The sequence below is a fragment of the Lontra canadensis genome, unplaced genomic scaffold (assembly GCF_010015895.1).
Source record: "Lontra canadensis isolate GAN:19392208 unplaced genomic scaffold, GSC_riverotter_1.0 scaffold8, whole genome shotgun sequence".
In the NCBI taxonomy this organism is placed as follows: Eukaryota; Metazoa; Chordata; class Mammalia; order Carnivora; family Mustelidae; genus Lontra; species Lontra canadensis.
Window position 1 is genome coordinate 17,654,718 of NW_022631002.1, and position 25,712 is coordinate 17,680,429.

General features: G+C 52.4%; 1 protein-coding gene across 1 annotated transcript; it reads right to left on the reverse strand.

Moving 5' to 3' along the window:
- Positions 1 to 28: 28 nt before the first annotated feature.
- On the reverse strand, positions 29 to 25,444 carry PSKH1 (protein serine kinase H1). Its single transcript, XM_032854149.1, has 3 exons — positions 25,318 to 25,444; positions 14,801 to 15,827; positions 29 to 2,258 (listed from the first exon to the last, which is right to left on the reverse strand). Exons 2-3 carry the CDS (start codon positions 15,755 to 15,757, stop codon positions 1,941 to 1,943), a joined length of 1,275 nt encoding a protein of 424 aa, XP_032710040.1. The 5' UTR covers positions 15,758 to 15,827; positions 25,318 to 25,444; the 3' UTR covers positions 29 to 1,940.
- Between the last annotated feature and the right edge of the window lie 268 nt (positions 25,445 to 25,712).

The following is a 25,712-nucleotide window of genomic DNA, read 5'->3' on the forward strand; positions in this document are numbered from 1 at the left end:
CCCCTGGTCCACAGCAAGGAGCCTGGACTGTCAGAATGGATGGGCAGCCTTCCCGGGGGAGGGCAGCCTGTTTATTGAGTACAGAGGATACATTTACAACCGGAGTACACAAAATAAATAACGGCACATTCTCCAGCCACGGTCCATGGCATAAAGGCCCAGGTGGGCCTATCAAAGGCCCAAGTCTCCCAATGCCCTCTATCTTACCCTTAGGACCAGGCCTACCTTGGACAAGAGAGGAAATAAATCCCTAGGGCTTCAGGCCCCCGAGACACTTGGGAAAATGGGGGAAATTCTGAGGCCACAGAACCTTGGCTCTCTGCTGCCTTGTGCCATGAGCACTGGGTACAAGAGAAGATGTATAAGGCACAATTTGCTTGGCCCAGAATGGTCTCTTTGGTTTTCTTTCTGACTGGAGGTGGCACATGCAGAAAGAGGAGGGCCTGGCCCAAGGCTACCCACTGGGAGAAACAGTGAGGGCCAATCCCTCCCTGTTGGCAGAAGCCCTGCAGTCTAGCTAAGGCTAAAGCTGGACCCCAGCTCCTTCCTACCCACTGAACACAGCTGTGGAGGAAGGGGCCTTGGGTTCCAGACTGGTTTGGGGTGGGGTGGTGCAGAGGAGGCACTATGAGAGGCACCATGAGTGACATGGGGATGGCCTGGCTCACGCCTCTGGGAAAACAGCCACCCAATTCCACCCACCTCCTGCAGGGGCTCCCTCCAGCCTGAGATTCGGCAGGGCCCAAGCTGGAAGGGTAATGCTGTGAAAGGAAGGAGGAACAGGCTGGACCAGCCAAGGCCAGCTGTGAGAAGGCCAGGGCCCCAGACACTCAGGGTTCAGAGATAGGTCACACAGTTTGGCTAAGTTCCAACTGGAGCTGCGCAGCAGCTCAGCAGAAGGGGAGGGCTGAGCAGCCTGGGACCTCTCCTCAATACAGCAGCTCCTTCCCACTTTCTCTAAAGGATGGAAGGCTAAGCACAGGGTCAGTCCTAGGCTGCCCATACTCATGTCAGACACTAGATGGCGCCTTCACGCAGCTGTGAGGCGGGAACAGCAGAGCCTGAAGGGAAGGGGGGCAATGGGCAGTACCAAGGGTGGAACCAGGCTGACACTAGAATCTTAATGGGGCCGTCCCTGGGAAGCCCCTGGTATCTGCCTTGGCCCTGGTGCCCCCATTCCCCAGGTAGCAGCAGTGGGGCTCCCTTTAATCCCCCACAGTTGGGAAGGAGGCACCTAGGGAATAGAAAGGGCATCCAAGGGGGAGAGAAGTGTAGAGTGGGCTCTGCAAAGAAGGCACTGAGAGCAGTGGGCTGGTGGGCAGGAGGTCTCTCATTGGCAGAGAGGCTGGAGCCTGGAGAAGCCTGCTACCAACATGGCCACATAGTCCAGAAGACCCAAGGACCCTGCCATGGCCCCACCACCAGAGTTTCTAGCCAGTCCTGGGGCCAGGAGGGGTCCCTGGAGGCACCACGAAGGAAGGCAGACCTTGGGTGGGAGGTGGGAGACTGTCTGGACTTCAGGGGCTGAGAGTCCAGCTAAGGCACAAGCTTTGTGCCTCCCTAGGCCCCTCACTGGTGCACAGATCAGGATGCAATGGAACGTGGGGGGCTAGAAAAGGTTCAGTGAAGAGGATTTCAGAAGTAACTGTCCCAAAGAGTCCTGGGACCTCAGGATACCCTCTGCCTGGCACTTCACACGTTTTGGTCTTGGGGAAGGGCCAAGGGAAGGCCGGGTCCAGCCACCTCCCCAACCTCCAGCAGAGCAGTTGCCCACCAAAAAGAGCACTGGTGCCAGGCCAGGCTCCTCATCCGCAGGGCTCACAGCCCCTTAGGCTCCCTCCACTGTCACACCAGGCTCAGGCCCAGGATGAGGATGGGGGCTGCTGAAGGGACACGGAAGGGGCTGGGGCCGTGGCACACCTGCACCGCAGCCGGGTGGCTCAGCCGTTGTACTGCTGCTGGTAGCGCAGGTTGAGCTCCCGCAGTTCCCGCTCCCGCACTCGGCGCGACTTGTTGGAACGTGTAGAGCGGCTGGAACGCGTGGACTGGGCCGATTTGGTGCTCTGGCAGCGTGAGGAAGCACGTTTGAGGAGGTTCTGGGAGATGGAGCGGTGCAGATTCTTCATGGACGAAGAGGCTGCCATGCTCACCACCCACGGGTGCCTCAGGGCCTGCAGTGCGGTCATGCGGGCGCCGGGGTCCACTGTCAGCAGGCGGTCAATGAAGTCCTTGGCCAGATTGGACACACTGGGCCAGGGCTAGAGGCCAAGGACAAACATTAGAGGGAGCGCACTCAACACTGCTCTCCCCATCCTGATGAGGCCACCACCATGGCACTGAGAACCGTCCAGCACTCCTGCACTCTCCCCCCGGAGAAAAGCCCTGCCCGGCTCCTCCCAAGTCTCTCCCTCCCACCCAACATTGGCCTAGGCCACCAAGCAGAGGCTGTTCTGAGTAAGGAGTCCACACGACAAACAGGAGAAGGAAATGCTCCTCTCCCCAAGCAGCCAGCTTCTAAGTGCTCTGGATTCAAAGCCTGGCTCAGGAAGGTGGCCCCCATCAAGATGTCCCACCTACCCCAGGATTACTGTAACTCAGGGGGATTTAAAGAGAATGACCCAAACTTTCCACCATACCCTAGGCCAGACTTAAGCTCCCAACCCAGGATGTCACATATCAGGCCACTTAGCAGGCAACTTCCTAGTCTTGAAAGAGAGGACCACCCTCCATCCGACTGACCAAGAGGGGATGGATGACTACCGCATTCCCCTCATCAGCCTCTGCCTCTCAGCCATGGGGAGAAAAGAAAATAATTCAAGGCAACTACATTTCTTTATCTGCTGAGAGGGTAGGGGGCTCTTGAGGGACAGGCGGGACCAGGTGACCTTTCTAGTCTTTGTGATCTCTTGGAGCCACACAGGGGACCTGGCGGTGCTCTACACAGCCTCATTTTGGTACCTTGTGTCCTCAGGGAGACACTGCACAAAGCCTGCTCTGCTACATGCCCCTGTGACTGCCTTATCTCAGCCACACACCAAGCAGCCACACAGCAAGGGCCTCAATCTGGACAGCTTGTACGGACATTGACCTGTCTGAATCCTTAGGTTCTCAGGGTAAAGGACACTTACTCAGACTTCTCTTAGCCCCCAGAGCTAAGCAATGATTCCAGTGATTGCAAGTTGATTGTTCGTTCCCATTAGACCATACACAGCTGGATGAGCCCCCGTGCCTGGCGCCAGGAATAGAGAGGCCCTCGAGCCCCTCTGCTGGAGAAGGGCAGACACAGTACTACTCTGTGTCCCCATCTTCTGGGGACACTGTGCCATAGGCTCTGATATTCCCAAAGGATGGGTGGCTAGGACCTTTGTTGAGCCTGCTGTAGAAGGTTTGGCTGGGACGTCAACGACACCATCACCCTCCTTCCTGCCGAATGAGGTCTGCCTGTTCCACCCAAAGGTACCCTTCACCTTGGGAGATGCCTGAACTCACTCCCTGGGGAATTCAGGAGTATCCCAGAGCCCGCATTCAGGGCAGCTTCACACCCCTTCAGCAGTCACACTTAACACTGACTACTGCTACCCCCAATTCAGCTTCCTTTTTTTTTTTTTAAGATTGTATACATTTTTTTGACAGGAAGAGAGAGAGAGACTGAGCACAAGCAGGGGGAGCAGCAGAGGAAGAGAGAGGAACCTGATGTCAGACTCGATCCCAGGACCCTGGGATCATGACCTGAGCTGAAGGCAGACACTCAACTGACTGAGCCACCCAGATATGCCAGTTCAGCTTCCCTGACCTCCAATTCTTCCCCAGTGCCCTTCACCACTTGTATACAGGGGACAGAGGGGGGCACCAAGGAGAACACTCTTCTGGAGTCCTGAGGAAGGGGTGGGGCTAGTTGCAGATATAGCTTTTTGGAAGGCAAATCTCAACTTTCACTAAACTGAACTGGTAGAAAATGACAGACCACATTCCCAGACAGCCACCAAACAGGGTCCTCGTCACCAACGGGGCTGCTCCCAGTGCCTCCTGGGGAGATAATGATCTTCAAGAGGAGTGCACTCAGGGCCTCGGGACATGCAGCCTGGGAAACCCATGAGTACCTTGCTGAGAGCAGTGAGGGGGCACAGAGGGGCAGACAGCGCTCCCCCATACACCCAGAGCCCAGGGCTCCGGTACTGAGGCTAACGTACAGCGAGACTGCGGGCTTCGGCTCACAGCTCACGAAAGCCTCGTGGCTTGCTGCTGCCCCTTGAACACAAGAAGCCGCTGTGAGGGGCCAACAATCTAAACCACAGACACTCACCGTAATCCGTCACTCACTTAGAAGAGATGGAAAGACACAGGCATAATGGGGCCACTGATGGACAGAGCAAAACCTAGAAGGTGAGCAGGCTGGGTCATGAGAATACCTGTGGGGCCCTACCAGCTCTTCTGGTGAGAAAGAAGAAAAAGGGCAATCACTGGGAAACACAGCGCAGCTCAGTCCGGCTGCTTGGTGGGCCAGCCCGAAGACAGGGCGGGCAGTGCAGGAGAGCCAAACAGAACTCGCACACGGGTTCTGCCCCTGCCCTTGGTCCAGCCAAGACAGAAGAGAGGCAACTCTCTGAAGAGGGCAGCATAAACAATGGCGAAGGTGGACTCACAAGCCAGGAACACGGATGGAGCAGAGGCACCCCCGCTTCACATCCACACCCAGTCAATCTGCAGACTCGATCCCTTGTCCAGGGAGGTCTTCGATGGGCCTCTCACCAGCCCTTTCCTGGCGGCGTAAGCACATCCATTCCCAGAGCGGCAGAGGCTCACACCAGGCATCGACCCCTTGCTGCTCACCGAGCGGCCAGCCAGTTAGCGACAAAGTGAGCCAGACTGATCTGAGCCTTCTGCTCCCCCAGATGCCTGCCTCACCAATTACAGGGTACACGCAGCTGTGTGCAGAATGCTGATGAACTCATTTGTCTGAGGGCCAGCCCCACCCGCTACGGCAGGCCCTAGCTCTCCTCATCTCCGAAGAGCTGTGAGCAGCTGGGCCAGGTGGGACCCCCAAGCCAACATGACTTGAGCCATCCTGACGTGAGAAGCAGGCTGTGCCGACGGCATCCCGCCTAACCCTCACACACTGAGGAACTAGCAGCAGGAAGGCAGGCGGGCCGAACACAGGAAAGTGGTCCTCCACCCAGCCCACCGACAGCGAGACGAGGGCTCAGAACGCTCGTCAGAATGCCCCTGGGAGCCCTGCCAAGTCCTCCAACAGCACTCAGCATGGAAATGCAAGGCTTTCCACACTCACCCACACTCAGGGCCATGCTTCTGGCCAAGTCCCAATTTCGTACCTCCTAAGAAAGTATTCAACACCCGCAGACCAACCCATCAGCATCCCCAACATGCGTGGGCCTCTGGAGCCCCATGAGTATATCTGTCAGCCTATGACTGACTGGCTGGGTAGCATTCTGGGCATGAGAAAAAGAATAATGATAAACAGTTAAGCCTTTCAGCTTCCACAGCTCTAGCTTCTGGCTCTGGATAAAGAACAGAACTCTCACCTCAGTAAACTTGGAGCCAAGTCAGGGACACATGGGAGGCTCAAGTGGCTGACAGAAGGGAGAGGCTCCAGGTTCCACCTGACCAGTCTCCCAGAGGCTTCTGCCTGTTTCTGGGCTGACACAGAGCACAGGGCATGGAAGGGAACATTAAATGCCTGTCTGCCTTGCTTCGACTCAGTTTTCCTTCTGCTGTGGGATCAGAGGACAACTTCAATACCCAGGGTGAAAGCCGACACCCTCCTTTCCACGAGCTTCTTCTGAGCTGTGTGGGTGAAGGGCTGGGCCCCATCCTGAAAGGACAAGGAGAGGCTGTGCGAGGAGAGACATCACTTCCACCCTCTTTCTGACCATCAAGCTGGCTCTCATTTTCCCTAGTCTGTAGCCCCAGAATCCTTATCTTCTTGTAGTTAGGGTACCTACTTTTCTTTTTTTTAACTAAGCCGTAGGCCCAGTGTGTGTCCCAACGTGGGGCTGGAACTCATGAACTCTTGAAACTCAAAGAGTTTTGGGTTCTACTGACTGAACCAGCCAGGCGCCCCTAGAGTACCTATTCTGGATGTTGGAACAGCAGAGAAGCCAAAAGTGGGTTTGGAACTCTCCCAGAGCACTTCCTAGCAATGTCACCCTCCTCATCCCCTGCTTCTGAGCAACCAGTCATTCCTCAGCAGCAGAATCCAACCTTCTCTTCAAAGGGAGGCACCAAATCATCAAGGGCTTTCCACTCCAGCTGAGAGGATGAATTTCCCTATTCCCTGGCCCCCTTTACTTGCTCTAGCTCTAATGTCACAAGGGCCTGGAAAGAATACTTCCCAAGTCGCTACCAGAAGTCTTGCCTAGAGCCCAGAGGCTAAGGGAACAAAGGATGGAGCCAGCTCTCTGGCCTAGGCTACCGAGAGAGGAGCAGCTGCTGCCTTCCAGCAGCAAACCCAGCTCACAGGACTTGCCCTAGACTCCCTCTGGCAGGCAGGTCTGGCCACTCTCAAGTGAGAGAGAAAGTCCCAGTTGCTCCTTTGGATGATATTTGAGTGACAAATTAAAGCATCAGGCTGCAAGCCTAGAGAACTGCTTCTAGGTCTACCTTCCCTGTAGACCTTGGAGGAGACAAGCCTCACTTTTAATATGAAGGAGCCAAATACAATGGATCCTAAGTGTCTGTCAGTTGCTACAGTCTTTGATTCTAAGATGGTTCCCCAGCTTTCTTCCTCACTTGGCCGCACATGGGGAACAAAAGCACAGCATCTAACTGTGGCCTGGACCTCTTGACCTCTGTGGGTTCTTTTCTAGCCCATGAAGACTCTGGGGAAGGTTCTCTGGAAAAGAAGTCAGCCCCACCAAAGAGCTGCTAGGGGAAGGAAGAGAGGAAAGCAGCCTGGGCTTTGCTCCCATGACTCAGTCTTCCCTCAGTTTTGTCTCAAGATGTATTTTCAGACCCAGCATTCCCACCCTCAAGGGCCTCCTTCCTGTACTTACGTGGGCCTGAACAAGAGCAGAGCAAAGAGCATGTTTCTGGGAAATGGAGCTTAGGGTTTACTCAGGAGAGCAGAACTATCAATATGACAGGAACAGCACACTCTGACATGGCCCACGAGGCAAAGGGTTTTTAAAAATTCAGCAGAGCTGGACACCGTGTGGCAGTGGAGCCAACAATCCCTTCCTCTGGTCAAGACGCTCACCATCCTGGTGCCTGAGCTTCCAGACCAGAAAGAATCCACCACCCTGTACCTGGTGGGGATGGATGGGGGCTGAGCAGTAGGAAAGAGGACCTAAGGGGAGAGAGCCTGAGGAGAGAAAAAGAAGGAAGATAATAGGGTGGGTTTTTTTTTTTTAAGATTTTATTTATTCATTTGACAGAGATCACAAGTAGGCAAAGAGGCAGGCAGAGAGAGAAGAAGGGAAGCAGGCTCCCTGCTGAGCAGAGAGCTGGACGCGGGGCTCGATCCCAGGACCCTGAGATCAAGACCTGAGCCAAAGGCAGAGGCTTTAACCCACTGAGCCACCCAGGCACCCTAGATAATAGAGTTTTAAAAAGAGGCAGAGAAGGAAGATAAAAATAAAACAGGAAAAGGCGTGACAACTTAAAGGTTAGTAAGCTGCGTTCTGAAACTTGAGATGGGAAATAAAATGAACTCCTGCGCCACCTGTCCCTGCCCAGAGTCCACAAAGTGAAGGACGAGGACAGGAGGGAGACAGGGCACAACTCAAGAGTCAAGAAGGATGCTGTGTGCTCGCTCTGGAATCAGGGGCATGTTGGCAACCAGTGTCAGCAACTCAGTAATGTCTACTTTTAACGCTGTCTCGGAGCAGCCCTGGGTGGTTCTGGATCTCAGAGCCTGCTGCTGAGTGGTCTCTTTTACCTCCACTCACAGATTCTGCTGAGGCCAAGCTGGTTCTTTAAAAAAAAAACCCAAAACCAAAAACCTTTCTCCCATTCTAATTTCTGAGACAGTCTGGAGCCCTGGTGGCTCTTACCCACATGTCATGCCCACAGAAGCCTGTGTCCCTGAACCCTGGCTACACAGGACTGGGCTCAGGGCACTTGTTTGGTCAACATGGGATGGCAGGATGAGTGAAGAGATGAGCCTGCCAGGCCACACCAGAGCAAAGCTCAGGTCTGGGTCCCACACTTTCACCGGGAGACAGACAAACTGAGGCCAGGCAGGCATGCACAAGAAGGGGGACCTTGGGGTGCCTGGGTGGCTCAGATGTTAAGCGTCTGCCTTCGGCTCAGATCATGATCCCAGGGTTTTGGGATCGTACCCCACACTGGGCTCCCTGCTCAGTGGAAAGTCTGCTTTTCCCTCTCCCACTCCCCCTGCCTGTATCCCTCCCTGTCTCTCTCTCTCTGTCAAATAAATAAATAAAATCTTTAATAAAAAGAAAGAAAGAAAGAAGAAAAGAAAGGAAGGAAGGAAGGAAGGAAGGAAGGAAGGAAGGAAGGAAGGAAGGAAAGAAAAGAAAAGAAAAGAAAGAAGGGGGACATTGTGTGATGGGAGAAACTGACCAAGGAAGGGGAGTTTGGAGAGGCAGGGCCAGTGCAGACCAGTCGGATCAGGTCCCCTTTAACCATCCCATCCACCTGCAAGTCTGTTTCCACCTCAGTGGGGGCAGGAGGGGATGGGCGTGGGAGGCCATCAGCGGATTTAACGAGGTCAGACCGTGGGAGAGACAACAGCCGGGGCAGCTCCCACAGGAACTCGAGAGCCTCAAAGTGACAGGGCGTGCGCGTGGGCAGAGCTACCCAGGTGGAGACACACAATGAGAAAAGCAGGAGAGGGAGGGGCTGGCACGCACATCAGGCACTGCTCTGAACACAACCCATGGTGCAGCCCTTTGTTGGAGAAGCCTCGGGATGGGGGGACAGCAGTGATGCGAGAAGCTCCAACCCTGGGTTAATAAGAAGCTGGAGGTGGTCAGGGCAAGGCATTTTGTTGGGAACAGCTGAGTGTGGCAATGTGGAGACATGGGCGTCTGTTTCTGCCACCGTAGCAGAGTACTGCGCTCTGGGGACTGTGTAACCAGGGCAGCAGTGGCAGAGGGAAGCCTAGAGGACAGGGCTTTAGGGAGCTGAGTGGCAGACCACAGGTGGCACAGGAAGGAGACGCTGCCCTTCTCCACAAAGAGCCTGCCATCAGGATGAAGCCACCCCTGCCTTCCTTCAAGAGGTGTCCAAGCACGGTGACCAGTGAGGGTCCAGTGACCATGCCCGCTGGACCAAATCATGCCACCTCCCAGTGACCAGTCAGGGATCTGGACTGCCAGCATCTGCTCCTACAATGAAGGACGGAGACTTCTCTGTTGAATTCCTACTGAATACCAGGAGCTTTGGTGAAGTAGGGACGGCCCTTCCAGAGGGATCCCTCCTGGACAAGTATGGGGGCATCTGCTTGTCCTTGTGGGATCCTGGCACCGCACAGCACCATCACCCAGCACTTGACACCCAACAGCCACCAGCAGAGATGCAAGGAGGAAGGGGTTAGGGAGACCTCACAGGAAAGAATTCTAAATCAATTCAGAATCAATCAGCTTTTGAGACAGACATGGGAATCCACCCACTTACTCTGGGAGCAGGAGGCAGCAAGAGAAGACTGAGGAGCTTATGGTCCGTCACAGCCCCCATCCACTGGCGGTGGGAACGTGAGGCTGTTAAAGGCGCCCAGCGGGATCCAAGCATGAGCCTGGAAACATGCCACCTGTCTCCCCTGCATTCCATCTGCTGCCTGCACACCATGTCCAGTCTCCAGCTCCCCCATATCCCTGGGGAAGTCCTCCCCATGGCTCTGAGTCAAGGTCCTCTCCCTACTCAGCTGGCCGCTCCCAACCAGGGCAGATGAACCGGGCTGCCTGACCACCCCCTCACAGGTGCTGACCCCCTTCACCTAAAGAGCAACAGAACACAGAACATCCTCTGCACCTTCCTTTATCTTCAACATCCCAAGGCAGAATGACAAGTGTTAGGATCACTTTAAGCGAGGAAGTAAATGTGATCTCTGGCTCTGAGCGCTCACCCTGTGGCAGGGCTATCAGAACTACAAGATGGTCCAATTCCCTGCCCCTGAGCTCTCGCCCCGTGGCATCCTGTGGACGGCTGGTCAGGCTGCAGCCCAGAGCCCCAACCCTGGTGGGAAGCCACCTCTCACCAATACAATCCCTCAGGCGGTGGCAGATTGTCCCTGCAGGTGGCCTTCCTCTTCCACCAAGATTCTGTCCCTTGCCTGGCAGCACTCGCTCTCCTGAACAAGGCACCATGAGAACCTGTGCCCAAGCCCATCCGTTCCCGGTGCAGTGGCCCGGGCTTGCCCACAGCTCAGAGACAGCCCCAGCAGACGGCGACAATTAAAGGCTGCTAACCCCCCCGGCCGCAAAGCTGCTGATGGCTCCACTCTGCCATCAATCCCACAAGAGCCTCTTCGTCTGTCCTGCTTCTGGGAATAGAACTCTTAACAAAAGCAATGGCATTAGGCCGGCAACGTCACATTTCGTGGGCAGTTAATTTCAGACTCTCCAAGTCAGTGAGACCGTAACAGGCCTCCGGGTATGGGTCTTACAGAAATGACTCACCTTCGGTGTCACTCCTTCAGAAATAACTGCTCCAGCCCTCCTGGAATCTCTCATGACAAGAAGCTCCCTCTCTCAGTGTGGCTCTTTATGTCTTTAGACTGCTCTCCCACTCAGAGGCCTTCCTCACCTCTGGCCAACAAGGGTCTCCCTACCACTTCCAACACGACCCTGGCTTGGCCCTCTCCACTCCGGCCACCAGGGAAAATGCAGATTTCCCTTTGCAATATCATCTGTCACAGCCTTTTCCTTCCCAGCACTCCCTCCTCTTTCAAGATTCCAAAGCTGCTCCTAAGCAGGTCTGGCGAGCAGACCACTAAGCACCTCTCCAGCAGGCTCTCCACTTCCTCCTGGAGCCCAGCCCCCAGCAGAGAACACTTCCAGCCAGCAGGGCCACGCCTGTCTGCCTGCCAGCCGCTCACTTTTGCATCCTTTCCTGAGGCCTCACCAACAACTCGGGTGCTTCCCTCAGGAGAAGCCAGGAGAAAGTATCAGGAACATATGTATTGATACACAAGCTGTCCTCAAGGACCTTACAGGCCTGAGAGGAGAGATGTCCACAGACAGCAGCCCAAGAAAGTGCTGCCGCAAGGACTCCAGCAACAGGCTAAGGCATGTATGTCAGGGAACATAGACTGCGGCGATGGAGAGGCCAAGAATTCTGACACCAAGATGGCCTAGATTCAAATCCCAGGCCTGCCAGGCTCTTAGCTATGAAACCACGGACAGGTTACTTAACCTCACGAGCCTCAGTTTCCTCATCTGTAAAATGGGGGCATGACACCCACCTGGCAGCACTGTTGTAGAGAGTAAACATGCTGGATACAGAACCCTTAGCCCTGTGTCTGGTACTACACAGTGGTCACCAGTATTCTAAGTGGAAGCCATCTTTGAACTGAACCTTTCACGGCTGGTCAAATTTGTAAGGCCGACGCTGGGAGCAAGTGAAAAGCCTGAGCAATAGCTTAGTATGGGGAGTGAACAGAGCAAACATCTCGGGCCTGTGGTGTATAGCAAACGGGGCAGAGAGCGGGGCCAGGGCTCGGGGCTGGAGCATCTACAGTGTCAGGACTATGGAGCAGGAGCCAGGTACTTGGTATACTTCCCTCCACCACTGGGCCCCACCTCGGGATGTGAAGGCAGGAGCCTACACGCTGTCTGGGCCCGAGGGCGGCCGCTCCAGTGAGTCCTCTCTCACTCTGCCCTTGGAAGCGGATGCTTCTGCAGAGCTGCAGGATGATTCGGTCCCCAGACCTCTTCCAAACAGCACGTGGAGCCCACTCTCGGGAATCTCCGGTCCGCCTCAAACAGCCCCAGGACGCCCGGTTCCTCCGTCCCCAACTCATACCACTCCAACAGACCCCCATCAGTCTTCTTCCTGTGAGTCTTCCACAACACGTTCTGCTGCATTCCTGCTTCACTATCAAGAACCCACAGGGGGGGCACCTGGGTGGCTCAGTGGGTTAAGCCTCTGCCTTCAGCTCAGGTCATGATCTCAGGATCCTGGGATCGAGCCCCGCATCGGGCTCTCTGCTCAGCAGGGAGCCTGCTTCCTCCTCTCTCTCTGCCTGCCTCTCTGCCTGCTTGTGATCTCTCTCTGTCAACTAAATAAATAAAATCTTTAAAAAAAAAAAAAAAAAAAAAAAAAGAACCCACAGGGCTCGAACCCACCTGAGGTTTCCAATCCCCAAGGAGCCTCTGGCACTACAGAGCAAACAACGAACACCAACAACAAACACCAGGCCTGGCCCAGCCGCAGCAACCTGGGCTCCATCACTTCCAGTCTCCTGTTCATTCTAAGCACAGTCAGCAGCATCCCTTTCTCTGAGCCTCCTCCTTCTCAAGGCCCACCTCCTGTAGAAAGCCCTCTATTCAAGTCCACAGAAACCACTGAGCCTGACAGGGAACCGCACAGACACAGGCCTCAGGAAACAAGTCCATTGGATGGGGCCTAGTATACAAGAGACACCACTCTGGGAGTGTCAGCGGCAGGAAAAAAGCGCCCCTAGAAAGGCACTAACTGCCATGGGACTTCCTGTCAGGTGAGGAATACACACTTCCAAACCTTGCTGAGCTCCAAGTGGGTGGTCCTTGATTTGCAGAAGTCAGATCAAAACGCCTCCCTTTAACATGACATGCTCTCATATAGGTTTTCTGGAAGGGCCCTGGTCACTTGGATGGCCTTCAGAAGGACAAATGACCAAAGATGGATTGAGGGTGGGGAGAGGGCATAGCCCTAAGAAAGGGGACCAGCCCAGGGAAACATGGGTGGCTCAGTTGGTTAACCTTCTGCCTTCAGCTCAGGTCATGATCCCAGGGTCCCGGGATTGAGTCCCGCATCGGGCTCCTTGCTCAGCAGGAAGCCTGCTTCTCCCTCTGCTTCTCTATTGAATCCATTTGGAGCAAAGAATACATGAGAAACTTTAGGGGAGAGCTAGAGAAAGTCTCAGTTTCTCCTTCCCCTGTGGACAGCACAGAGCTGGCCTAATGATGAAGACTTCCCTCCCTCCCTCACATTACTCTGACATGTGACCTAGAGATCGCCCCCACAAGGAATGCCAGCCCCCATCCTCACAGGAAGACCTTGATTGACCCCATGACAAAGTCTGGAAGCTAGTAAGGAGTTTGACGGAGCACAGGACCTCAAGCACCAAAGACAAAGTGGCAAGAGGCTTTGGGGTGATTCCTGCAGGAAAGCTGCTCTGGGCCAGTCGGCTGGAGCCAGAGAGGACCCAGTCCAAAATCCTTGGAAGGAAAGCAGAGTTTCGGAAGGGAGCTTGTTCCTCCCCACCGTGTGGGATGTTCAGGCTTGGGCCGCCAAGCCTGAGGGGGACACTGTGGGGAGCACTCTGCAGGGGGCACTTGGGCAGGGGCCCTCGCTGCCTTGGCAGAAACCTACTAGCCTGAAAAGCTTACTTCACCTCCCATTTAAGCCGCCACACATTCTGTGACTCAGCAGCCTCCCGAGTCCACCACTATGCTCACAGCACTTGCTGTTGCCTACGGTCAGCCTCATCACCCCCAGTGAGCGTCCTGCCTAAGGACCAACCAGCTCTTCCTTCTTGCGTGCCTTCTTTCAGCTCCCAGCAGTGCTGAAACCTGACCGATTTTCTCAGGTATCAGGACAATCCGCGAATCCAAAACACAAACTGATGGCCTGCTGGTTGAATGTGGCCTGCGGGGAACTATTCGTGGGCACACAAGGTACTACTTAAATATGTAAATGGAATTCCAACATTTTAAGATCAAACTTTCTGGCTTTTCTTTAAAAGAACGGGAATGTCTGGGTGCAGAGGATCCTCTGGGCTGTGTGGCAAAACTGGGCAGAGATGAGCAGCAATGGCACCTCTCAACGGGGCACGGTCACTCTAGCTTGTCCCAGGCCCGGCGGAGCAGCTACTGCAGTGCTCTATCCCACCTCTGAGCCCACCTGCAGTTGTGGGGGCCCCTGCGCACGCAGACAGCTCCCCAGGTGCCAGTGCCCGCATCTCCCTGCTTCCTTGTCTGAAGACTTTCTTCAGCACTGGCTGGCATTCAGGACAGCCCAGAAGGGCCAGGGATTTAGTGCCCCAAAGAAATTCGCAACTCTTACAGGAGTCAGTGGATTAAAACCCACCCACCTTCGGGGCGCCTGGGTGGCTCAGTGGGTTAAAGCCTCTGCTTTCAGCTCAGGTCATGATCCCAGCGTCCTGGGATCGAGCCCCGCGTCAGGCTCTCTGCTCAGCGGGGAGCCTGCTTCCCCTCCTCTCTCTGCCTGCCTCTCTGCCTATTTGTAATCTCTGTCAAATAAATAAATAAAATCTTAAAAAAAAATAAAAATAAAAATAAAACCCACCCACCTTCTTGTCCCTCAGTGGTACACTTCTGAGGCATGTGCCACGTGATTATTCACAGGGTCTCCAGTGGGAGTTCCAGCGGCCCACAGTGGCAGTCCACTCCTCCAGAGGCCCTTGATTGGCTTCCTCCCTTCCTGCCTCACTTTCCTACCCTTTGCCTGTGCTTACTGGACTCCTATCCCAATTACACTATCTGCTCCCAGGTCACAGGGCTCACTTTTGGGGACACCCAAACCAAGAGACCCTACTAGTCTCACGTTATCATTTTTTACATGACCCGCCTGACCCCACGAACATGGCTCTCAAAGAACATCCCCCTGTCAAGCACTACCGGGCCCCCCCCCCATCCCTGCAGCAGGGCAGACTCACCTCCCCCGAGTAGCTGTACTTGCCCCTGAGGATCTGCCGGTACAGCCTGGTGCGGTTGTCATCCTCAAAGGGCATGGTGCCACTGAGCAGGATGTAGGCAATGACCCCCAGTGCCCACATGTCCACGGAATTGGTGTAGGGCTTGCGGACCAGGACCTCAGGAGCAATGTACTCGGGTGTGCCGCACGTGGTCTTCATCAGGCAGTCGTCGCCCTTCTTGCGGGCACTGGCCAGGCCAAAGTCAGTGATAATGATCTTGGAGTCAGTGCCTGGGTGGTAGTAGAGCAGATTCTCCGGCTTGAGGTCTCGGTGTGTGATGCCCAGTGCGTGCAGGTACCGGACACCGTCCAGCACCATCTGCAGCACCCGCGTGGCATCGCGCTCAGTGAAAGAGCCCTTGGCGATGATGCGGTCGAAGAGCTCCCCGCCAGTGGCCAGCTCCATCACCATGTACACACGCTCCTGTGTCTCGAACACCTCCACCAGCTGGATGATGTTGGCATGACGCACCCGGCGCAGCACGCGCAATTCTGACTCACATACCTCCCGCCCTTCCCGGTACTTGGTCTCGATCATCTTGATGGCGTAGGGCTGCCGGGTTGCCCGGTGCTCCACACGGACCACTCGGCTGAAGCTGCCTCGGCCAATGAGGGCTTTGATGTCATACTTGGCTGTCACACGTGGGTCAAACTTAGCCCTGTACTTAGCCACCCTGGCCCTGCGTGGTGGTTCTGAGGGAGGCTCTGTGTGGCTGCTAATGGGGGCCCCAGGGCAGGGGTTTGCACACTGACTGGCTGCTGGGAAGCCAGCTTTGAGAGCACCAATGCTGTCCACCTCTGTGATGAAATGCTTGTGCACATCCTTCTTAGTACCACTGAAGGGCTCCACCTTCTTGACGAGGTCCAGCTGGACATCCTTTGGTGGCTCAGGAAGGACCTTGCTTGTCCCACAGCCCATCACGGACACGGGGGCATCCTCTCCAGTGAGGTTGGCAGGACCTGCTCTGCAGGCAGTGCCCCGTCTACACCTATGCACATGGAAGAAAGGGCAAGTCAGCATAGCCAGGGATACCTCAGAAAGGATACCAGCCATCCTCCTCATCCCCTCTCCCTTGCCCCTCAATAAATGCAGGTGAAGACTTGACCCTAATAGGATTCCCTAGAATGGAGGATGGTGTTGGCCCCTGAGGCTTGCTGAAGGGTCCAGATGAAAGGCTGGATCTGAGCTCCATGGTGGTTTTTTTGTTTTGTTTTGTTTTTTAAGATTTTATTCATTCATTTGGAACGAGAGAGCAAGGGTACAAGCAGGGGGAGCTACTGGCAGAGGGAGAAGCAGGCACTCCACTGAGCAAGGAGCCTGATGGGGGACTTGATCCCAGGACTCTAGGATCATGACCTGAGACAAAGGTGGGCAGAGCTTAACCAACTGAGCCACTCAGGCGTCCCTGAGTTCCACCGTCTTGACTTACATCTCCCTGGATCTGATTCCTGTGCTGCCTTCCAACCCCAAGCGAGGGGCAGGAACATGCACCAGGCTCAGCTGTCACTGCCCCCACCTTCCTCCCTACTCTGCCTCCAGGCTGGGTCCCTTATCCTAGTTGAATTTCAATGTTTTTTTAAATGTTAAAATCATTCCTCTTATTATTCTGACTCATCTTTTCTGAAACGGGGGTGTAAAATGTTGGAGGCCTGATCTCCAACACTATCACCCACCAGGGCTCAGAAAGCCGTTTCTCCAAGATGCCCCTCATGGATCTTTCCCAGCCTTCTAGGGCTCCTGCAGGGGTTGATTGCCTCCTACAACTACTGCCAATACTACCATCCCTGCCATGGTTCTCTGCCTTAACTCTACTCTTTCCTAGACAGTTCCCATTACTTTGCTGATGCACCATCTTCATCTGTCAGTTTAACACCCTGTTCCAGGGTCTTCTACTTCCCGGTTCACCACACAGATGCCAAAATTGTGTGCCAAAATGCCACACAATTCCTGAGCAGGCGGAAATCAACCCCAGTGAACTTAGGACCACAAACCTTGGCACACTGCCACCAGGTAGCCACCCAACTAGTCAGGGCTTCATTCAAGAGACAAAGGGGACCCTGAGCTCAGAAAGGACGCTAACAGTTTTATCTCGATGTGACTCAGCCTGTGGATTAGGATCCTCTGCTTCCTTGGGATGATGATCCAAGAGCTCCTCCATTTGCTTCCCAGAGAAGTTCCAACCATGAAAACTCTGTGGCTGGTGGGGCCTTCATATGGTGAAGTGCCGAGGTCCTTCTTTCCAGAAGTCATTTCTACCCTGGCCATCCTTCTCTAAATCTTTCTGAGAGGCCCATGGGTGAAAGGAGAGAGCTGAGAATTTCCTACTGATTATGACATATAGAATTAGGGGTAAAATTATCAATTCAGATCAAACATTTACTAAATACTGTAAAGAGAAAAAAACCCAGCTTTTTTCCTTCCTGTGTAAGGAAATAAAGTTCTTCCATACTGTGTATTTCTTCACTCTATGTCTCTCCTTTACCTTCACAGAGAACACTTCTTCTTCTTCTTCTTCTTTTTTTTTTAAGATTTTGTTTTTTTTTAAAGTAATCTCTATACCCAACACAGGGCTCAAACTCACAACCCCAAGATCAAGAGTCACACACTCCACCGACTGGAGCCAGCCAGGTGCCCCTAGAACATTTCACCTCTGATACCTCTAGTCACATGTATGGTGAGTCCCCATACCAAGCATTCTGTAATGGCAGGCAGATGTCCTACATGTAACTCGGTTCTGACACTGTCTACCCAAAAATATCATCAGACACCACAGATTAAGGGCTCAGTCCCCTAAGACTGCTCCCTCCCTCAAGCACACTTCAGTGGTCACAAGCCTGGGTTATCACCTGTGCTTCTGACCAACCAGCCACAGATTGGGGTCCCAACAATCCCCTCCTTGAGTTTCTTAACTCCCAGAGCTCAGGGAAACACTTACACTCACCAGTTTATAAAAAGAGATATGTGAAAATCCAGATGGAAGAGATGCCCAGGGAAGGCCAGGCATGTGGGAAGGGGCACCGAGCTCCCTTGCTTTCTCTGCGTGCCCCACTCTCCCAGCACTCCCATGTATTCACTGACCCAGAAGCTCCCCAAACACCCTATTGTTGGGATTTTATGGAGACTTCATCATATGGTCACAATCGATCATTAACTCCATTTTTGGCCCTACTCCCTTCTCAGGAGAAGAGAAGGCAGGGCTGAAAATTCCAAGCTTCTAATCAGGGCTTGAGTCTTTCTGGTGATCAGCTCCCATCTAGGAGTCACCAGGGAGCCCACTCAGAGTCACCTCATTAAAACAAAAGACACTCCTGGGGCACCTGGGTGGCTCAGTGGGTTAAGCCTCTGCCTTCATCTCAGGTCATGATCTTAGGGTCCTGGGATCGAGTCCCACATCGGGCTCTCTGCTCCTCGGGGAGCCTGCTTCCTCCTCTCTCTCTCTCTGCTTGCCTCTCTGCCCACTTGTGATCTCTCTCTGTCAAATAAATAAAATCTTAAAAAAAAAATTTTAAAAAATAAAAAGAGTCAATGACAGAGATTCCATGGCTGACCAAGGGTGATGCCTGGGGCCAACAGGGTAACACCTGAAACCCCCAACCTCAGCAAATGATCTGATCAAAGGCAGCAGCAGAAGACCCAGGCAGGTTTTGCTATGGCAGCTTGGAGGTCACAGAGAACCCACAGAGGCCACCAGATTCCAGAGAGTCAAGGGCCAGATTCTAACGTGGTGATACTGACCAATGTGGCTAACTCTTTCAAGGAACAAGCTCATCACTGAAACATACCCAAGACCTCAGTTAGATAAAAAGGAAGAGTCGGGAGACCACAGATTAAGGGCTCAGATTTTAATCAGTATGTCAACATGACTCTCGGCAGAATGAGCTATCTTCCCTCGAGTGAGGGGGGAAGGATTGCTCCACCAGCATAAGGCTCTTCCCTATTTGCTGCAGTTCACACCCAAATGCCCAGCAGATCCCACATAGTAGCTTGGGAAATCAGGTTTAAACAAAGGCATTTGGAAACAAGGTTCCTTTCCACAGAGGCTAAAGATCAGAACTAGGAACTAGAATTCTGCAGACTCATCTCTTCTTTTGGGGAAAACACAAGACTCTCAAGGCTGTACAGGGCTGCAGCTCAGGAAAAGGACAGTTCCTGGGCTAGGGTTCCCAAGGCAGAACACAGGCTCCTGATCCCCAAGCAACGTCTACCACCATCCAGAGAGAAGACAAACTGCCAGGTGACCCCACACAGCCACACAGAGGTCTTCTTCCTGGTGAGGAGACCACACCCTAGATCCGTAAAATAAATAACTGTTTCCAGGCATATGCACTGGGTCTTTTTGTTTAAATGTGAACATCTAGTCCGGCCCTGATGAGAAACACTAAGGTTTACAAAAGAAAAGGCCTGACTTCTCACTTTAAACAAACAAAGCCTGCACAGGGATCTCGAGTCAGCAGTGAGAGAGCCAAGGATTATCCTCTCTGACCTTCCTACTTCCTTCCTGGGACATAGTTTCTCCCACATTTGTTCCAATTAGAAACTCTTCCAAGACAAGCTGATGCTGGTACTCTACCTTCCCAACTGCGGAGGAGGAGTGCAGAAGAGAAGCTGCTAGCTCTGGGAAGGGGTAACAGCCGACAGCCTCCAGGCTGCTCCAGCCCCACAGCTGCTCCACACGCCAATCACATCAGTTAAATTCCCGCCACTCACAGGTCAGGTGAAAAGGCAGACACGGGGACAGGGAAGGAATATGACAAAACTTCTGGGAATGAGGGCAGAGTATTTTCCTGCCCCTGCTCCTCTCTGTATGTCCCTAGCACAGTGACTAGGGTGTGAGAAAAGACTCAAGAGGTCATACTATGCCAGCTATCACAAGGCACTATTCCCTTCCACAACACCAATCTTAACACATCTTGCAGAAAGAACTGCAGAACTCTCTAGAGTCAGTCTCCACTCCCTCAACTCCCAGCCTGATCCCAAGCACTCCTCGGGGAGTGCAAGCATGTTAGAGTGTGGCGGTGGGCACGAGCATTCAGTACTACTGTTCACACTACCAAATGACAGGCCAAGAAAAGTAGAAACTTGACCACGGCCACTTTAGACAGTGATGGCCAAGCATGGACCCCAACCTCCCAGATCTCCAGTCAGAGTTCCTTCCATCACAAAAGAGACTCTGGAAGTGCCAGAGGCTCAGCAGAGCTCTGCCTCACCTGGTCAAGGTCTCTACCCTTCCTAACACTCAGCTGATGAATCAACAAGCCTTTATTGAGGACCTTTTCTGAAGGGCTGTATTATGAAACCTCCATTCCAAGTACAGTCTGGGTCATGCTGCTCACTGCTGTACTCCAGACTGCCTCAGAACACTAGAGTTATCAGCCCCTTGAAGAAAGAGGCCACTTCTCAGGTTTCTAGAGCTCCCTGGCACCCAGCAAAGTGCTGGGCTCAGAGCAGGCGTTCATGTTCATTACAACAAATGAAAGGTGGTCTAGCTCTTGGCTTTCTATTAGCTGCAAGTCAACAGTCCCAGAACCTCAGAAATTTTCAAGTGGCAGGAAGAGGCCATTTGGGTGATTAAACCAGAGCTGCACTCCCGTGGTGCCTGTGTAAACGTTCTTGGTAACAAAGGAAGCTAGAGCTCTCAGGTCTGTTTGCCTTACAGATTGTTAACCGAACTCCAAGGCAAATTAGTCCACAAGTTGCCAACTTGACCCCATGGGAGAAAGAGGACAGAGGCCTAGGATGGATCCTGAAATAATTTCCTGGCCACAGAAGTCGAGTGTGTGGCTGTGTCCCAGGCAGGGGCCCATAAGCACCCTGCCCTCTCCAGCAGTGAACCCTAAGATTATTCTCCACAGAGGAGCTTTGCAACCTTTCACCTGCAAAGATCTCTGTATCATGCTCCCCTGTTTTGAAAGACTACCTATCAAAATGAAGTAGGCAGTAATCTCCCAGTAATCCCAGAAATAAGTACTGCTAAACAGCACTTCTAACCAGCATGAGGCAAGCAGAGACACCACGCAAAAGAGCTTGTCACTTTACATGAAAACTCCCAAACAAGGACCTCAGCGACCTTAGAGGGAGCTATGTGAGTCTGCTTTCTGAAGCAGAGAAACAGACCCTGCATCTAGCAATTCCATTTTCAGAAATAATTCTATAAAACCATTTCCATGAGTATGCAAAGATATATTTGTACAAGCAAGTTCATGGCAATGTTCTTTATAATAATGAAAAAATGGAAATTACCCAAATATCCATTAGTAAGGGAATAATTACATAAATTAAGATCCATTCATATAATGGAACACTCTGAAGCTATTGAAATAAATGAAGTAAACCCATATATACTGACAAAGAAAGATACCAGTCAATTTTATTGAATGGCTTCGTGCCAGGACCCAATCCACAATGTAATAAGTAGTTGAAATAGTAGCTGAACCATACATCCAATGAAGGGTTTAAAAAAAGATAGACATATATGTGGAAAAATACCCTGGAAAGGGAAAAGACATACTATTGACAGTGACTGCCTCTAGGGTGTGTAAATGTGAAGGGAACAGGAGGAAGGAAGGAAGGAAAGAAAGAAAAAGGAAGGAAGGAAGACTGAAGACTGACTTTCACTTTTCATTTTATATATTCCTGTGCTGTTGCTATTTTTTTAAATCATCACCATACCATATATTACATTTTTAAACTTAACAAAAATATATATTGTAGAAACATAGACTATTATATGAATTTTTAAAAGGGTCAGAATACATACCAAATTATTAGTGTTTGTGTCTAAAGACACTGTGCATCATTCACTCCTGTGTTTTAACGCTAAGTATTTTTTTTTAAGATTTTATTTATTTATTTGACAGAGAGAGATCACAGTAGGCAGAGAGGCAGGCAGAGAGAGAGGGGGAATCAGGCTCCCTGCTGAGCTGAGAGCCCGATGTGGGGCTTGATCCCAGGACCCTGGGATCATGACCTGAGCCGAAGGCAGAGGCTTTAACCCACTGAGTCACCCAGGTGCCCCAATGCTAAGTATTTTTTTTTTAAGATTTTATTTATTATTTGACAGAGAGAGAGAGACAGCGAGAGGGAACATAAGCAGGGGGGAAAGTGGGAGAGGGAGAAGCAGGCTTCTAGCCCAAGTAGGGAGCCTGATGCCGGGCTGGACTGCAGGACCCTGGGGTTATAATCTGAGCTGAAGGCAGTCGCTTAATGACTGAGCCACCCAGGCACCTCCTAACTTTAAATATTACTTTGTAATAAAAATTGTTATGACCTTTTATCGTAACGTAACTCAGAACACTACTTCTCAAGGACTCCAGCTAGGTACCAAGCTTTACATGGTAATAACTGGTGGGCAGAGACTCCAGCCTTAGGGCTGAGAGAAGCAAAAAAGTTCAAAAGTTTGCTTTGTCCTCATTTCATCGTGGCCCCAGCTCCATCTAAGACATCCCACCCACTGGCCATCCCATCATCAGAAATACAGACTCTGGCAATGTACCTGGGTTCTCCTTCCAAAATCCCAAGGTTCAACCCACAAATATTTACTGAGCTCCTGCTGTGGGCCAGGAACTCAGCCAGGAGCTGTAACAGACAAAAAGAAGCCTGCCGCAATCTCTGCTCTCAAGGAACTTATGCACAAATGGTTCCACACCAAGAGTCTCTCTTATGATGCCCCATGAGGCCACTTCAAGACTGGCAGTCTGAGATAATTCCACCCTCCCCCGCCCTGCCAAAATGAAAACACATTTTTCTACTTTAGCATCATATCGGACACCATGGCAACAGAAGGCTGTCCCAAGAATTAGCTCAGGGATGACCTAGCCAACACAAATCCACTTAATAGTCATTGAGTAAGATTCTTGGAAGGAAAAGGAGTTCAAATAAATAAGTCTCTCTCTAGTTCTTGATAAGCAGAATTGCTTCCGTTTCTCCAGGGCTGGACTTCTCAAATTTTTCTTTGTGCACCCTGGGGTTGAAAGGGACAGCTGTTCTGGGCTATCTGGAAGCTTAAGGCTTCAGTACTTTGGCACACCAGTGCCCATTCATATCACACAGTCGGGAAGCTCTCAAGAGGATAAAGCTGCCCACATAACACACTAACACCTATAACGTAAGACAGAAGGCCAAACCAAAGTCTCACTCATTTAACTACAAATTGTGACTGACAGAGATCCCCAGTATCTATTACAGATTCCTTGGAAAGTAGGATCAGCAGGGGTACTCCATTCCAGGTTCTAGATCCAACTCTAGCTCAGTGTCAGAGGCCAAGAGGTTTCCTGAGAGCTGCACTTTCTCTAGCTCATTTATACAACTTAACCAGCACAGGAATTTCAATTAAACGGGGACAAAGTGCTTATGTGGCAAACCCACCCTCTAGTGAGTCAGCATTCCAAACATCTTCTAGGGGAATGACCAAGTGCAACTACCCTGAGGAGAAGCACAGTTTTGTCAGAGCTTTCCTTGATATGCAGAAATCACCTTGAGGAAGTCATACAAGGCAGCTTTCTACATGAGGTTCAGTCTGGAGAGCAAACAGGCTTCCTCAGATCTCCTTTTCACAAGGGACACACTCTGGGAAAAACAGTCATTAGTAATAACAGTGGCTTCCATTTCCTGAGTTCCAACTGCATTAAGCATCTTGTATGTACTGTCACTCCTCTGTGCAACCACACACAGTAGGCCTGGTTACTGCTATTCTGGAATGAGCAAAATAGGACTCAAAGGACCTCAAAATCTCACAAACAAGAACTGAATCCAAGTCTTTCTGACTCCAAAGCCCATACTACTAACCAGCAAATCATACTGCCTTCCCAAGTATGGGCAATGAGACTACATGGCACAGCCAGCCCTTCCCACTGGACATAGAAGACACAACAGGGGCGCCTGGGTGGCTCAGTGGGTTAAGCCTCTGCCTTCGGCTCGGGTCATGATCTCAGGGTCCTGGGATCGAGCCCCGCATCGGGCTCTCTGCTCAGCGGGGAGCCTGCTTCCTCCTCTCTCTCTGCCTGTCTCTCTGCCTACTTGTGATCTCTGTCAAATAAATAAATAAAATATTAAAAAAAAAAAAAAAAAAGACACAACAGATGTCTAGTGCAATGACCAAGATGTTCAACCAGGAAGCAGAGTAAAAGTCAACTGAGGTGTTTTTTTCAAAATACAGATTCCTAGCCGATTCCAGATCTTCTGAACCCAAATATCAGAGAGTGAGATTCCTGAATCTGTATCTTGAAAAACGACCGCAAGAGATTTTAGACCATCAAAGTTGACAAGGCTGCCCCACCTACCACATGAATATGTATGCATGTCCCAACAAGAGATACACACTTGCTGTCCTCATGTCAGATCCTGGCCCCTGATAGGGGCTCAATAATACAGTGAATCTGTTCCTAGTCTTAAACCAGCAAACTATCCCAGTCCATTCAGCTCCTACGCCGGGCACAAAGCCAGACACTCAGATGCAAACAGGAGACCCAGACCCACCATCGCATGACACAACATGACATACTCAACAGGAGTCACATGAATAAAAGTACAGAGGAGCCATGGTTACATGTGAAGCAAGGGAGGGTTTTCCCTTGGAAAAGAAAATGAAATCTAAGGTGGATTTTAAAGGACACACGTAAATTTTCCATTCTGGTGACTGGGGTGGGGGTAAAGAAGACTATTACAAAATGCATATCTAAAGTACAAGGGTATCAAAACACTGAGCACAGCGGGCTCACATGCCCTAACAACAAACTGTAAACAGAAGGCAGAAGTGCCCTGGTGTTGACTTCCAGGTTAGGCCTCTACCAAATTATGAGAAGCCCCCAATGCCTTGCTATGAAGCTTGGACTTCATCCTGTAGGCACCAGGGATCCAGTTTCAGGTAGTGAAGGACTTAATTCAAATTTTCAGGTGGGAATTTTAACTTCAGCAGCTTCATGGAGAGGGAGAGATCGTGGGGTACTGGCTTCCCCTAACAAGCTGAAGGCCGATGGCTTGCGGAGCAGGCAACCCGGCTAGGCTCAAGCCTTTTTCCCAGCCTGAAAAGGAAAGCAACCAGCTGCCCCGACAACTGCTAGCATTCAGTCGCAAAGGAGGGGTGTGAAGTAGGTGCCGGACACGAGAAGGCAGTGAGGACAACCTGCTTAGTTCACCCTGACCAACGCAAGCTAGCTGAACAGCAGGCAAGTAAGACCACCACGTCCACGAGGCCCACGCGGCCCCAGAGACGGGCTACCCAGCACAGCAGAATGTTTCGAGGCCCGTCCAGCCTCGAATACCAGGGATCCCGATCAGCCATCGCCTGGCCTGCTCCCCAGTCTCATAGGCCCCGGCACACCGGACTCCGGCCGGGGGCTCCAGACGGGCCAGGAATAGGCCCAGGGCTCCAGGAAGCGACCGTGGCCGCAGGTCGTCAGCCCCTCCCGCCCGTCGGGCCGTCGTCCTGGGCCGGGCTGTCGTCCTGGGCCCGGCTGTCGTCCTGGGCCCGGCCGCCTCACCTCGCGCGGACGGCGGGGTCTTCGGCGTCTCGGCGGCTGTGCTGACCCTCTCCAGACCTCGGATAGGGTCGCCGCCACCGTTACCGCCGCCGCCGCCATCCTCAGGCGTCAGCGTCCTGACGTCATCAGTGCGCGCGTTTTACGCCAAAACAAACCCAGGCCACCCTTGGGGCGGGGAGGGGACGGACCTGGGCAGAGACTGGCTAAGAATTTAATCGCCGCTCCGAGCGCGGCCTGCCAATCAACGTCTTCGGGCGGGGACTTACTCTCTCCTCCCGGTGAGTTTAAGTAACGGTCAAAGCAGTTGCACCTTGGGCGCTGGGTAGGACCTCCCTACCCCGGAGGTAGCGAGAAAGTGTCAAATTTCTAGTTAGAGCAGAAGGACGCTCTGTAGT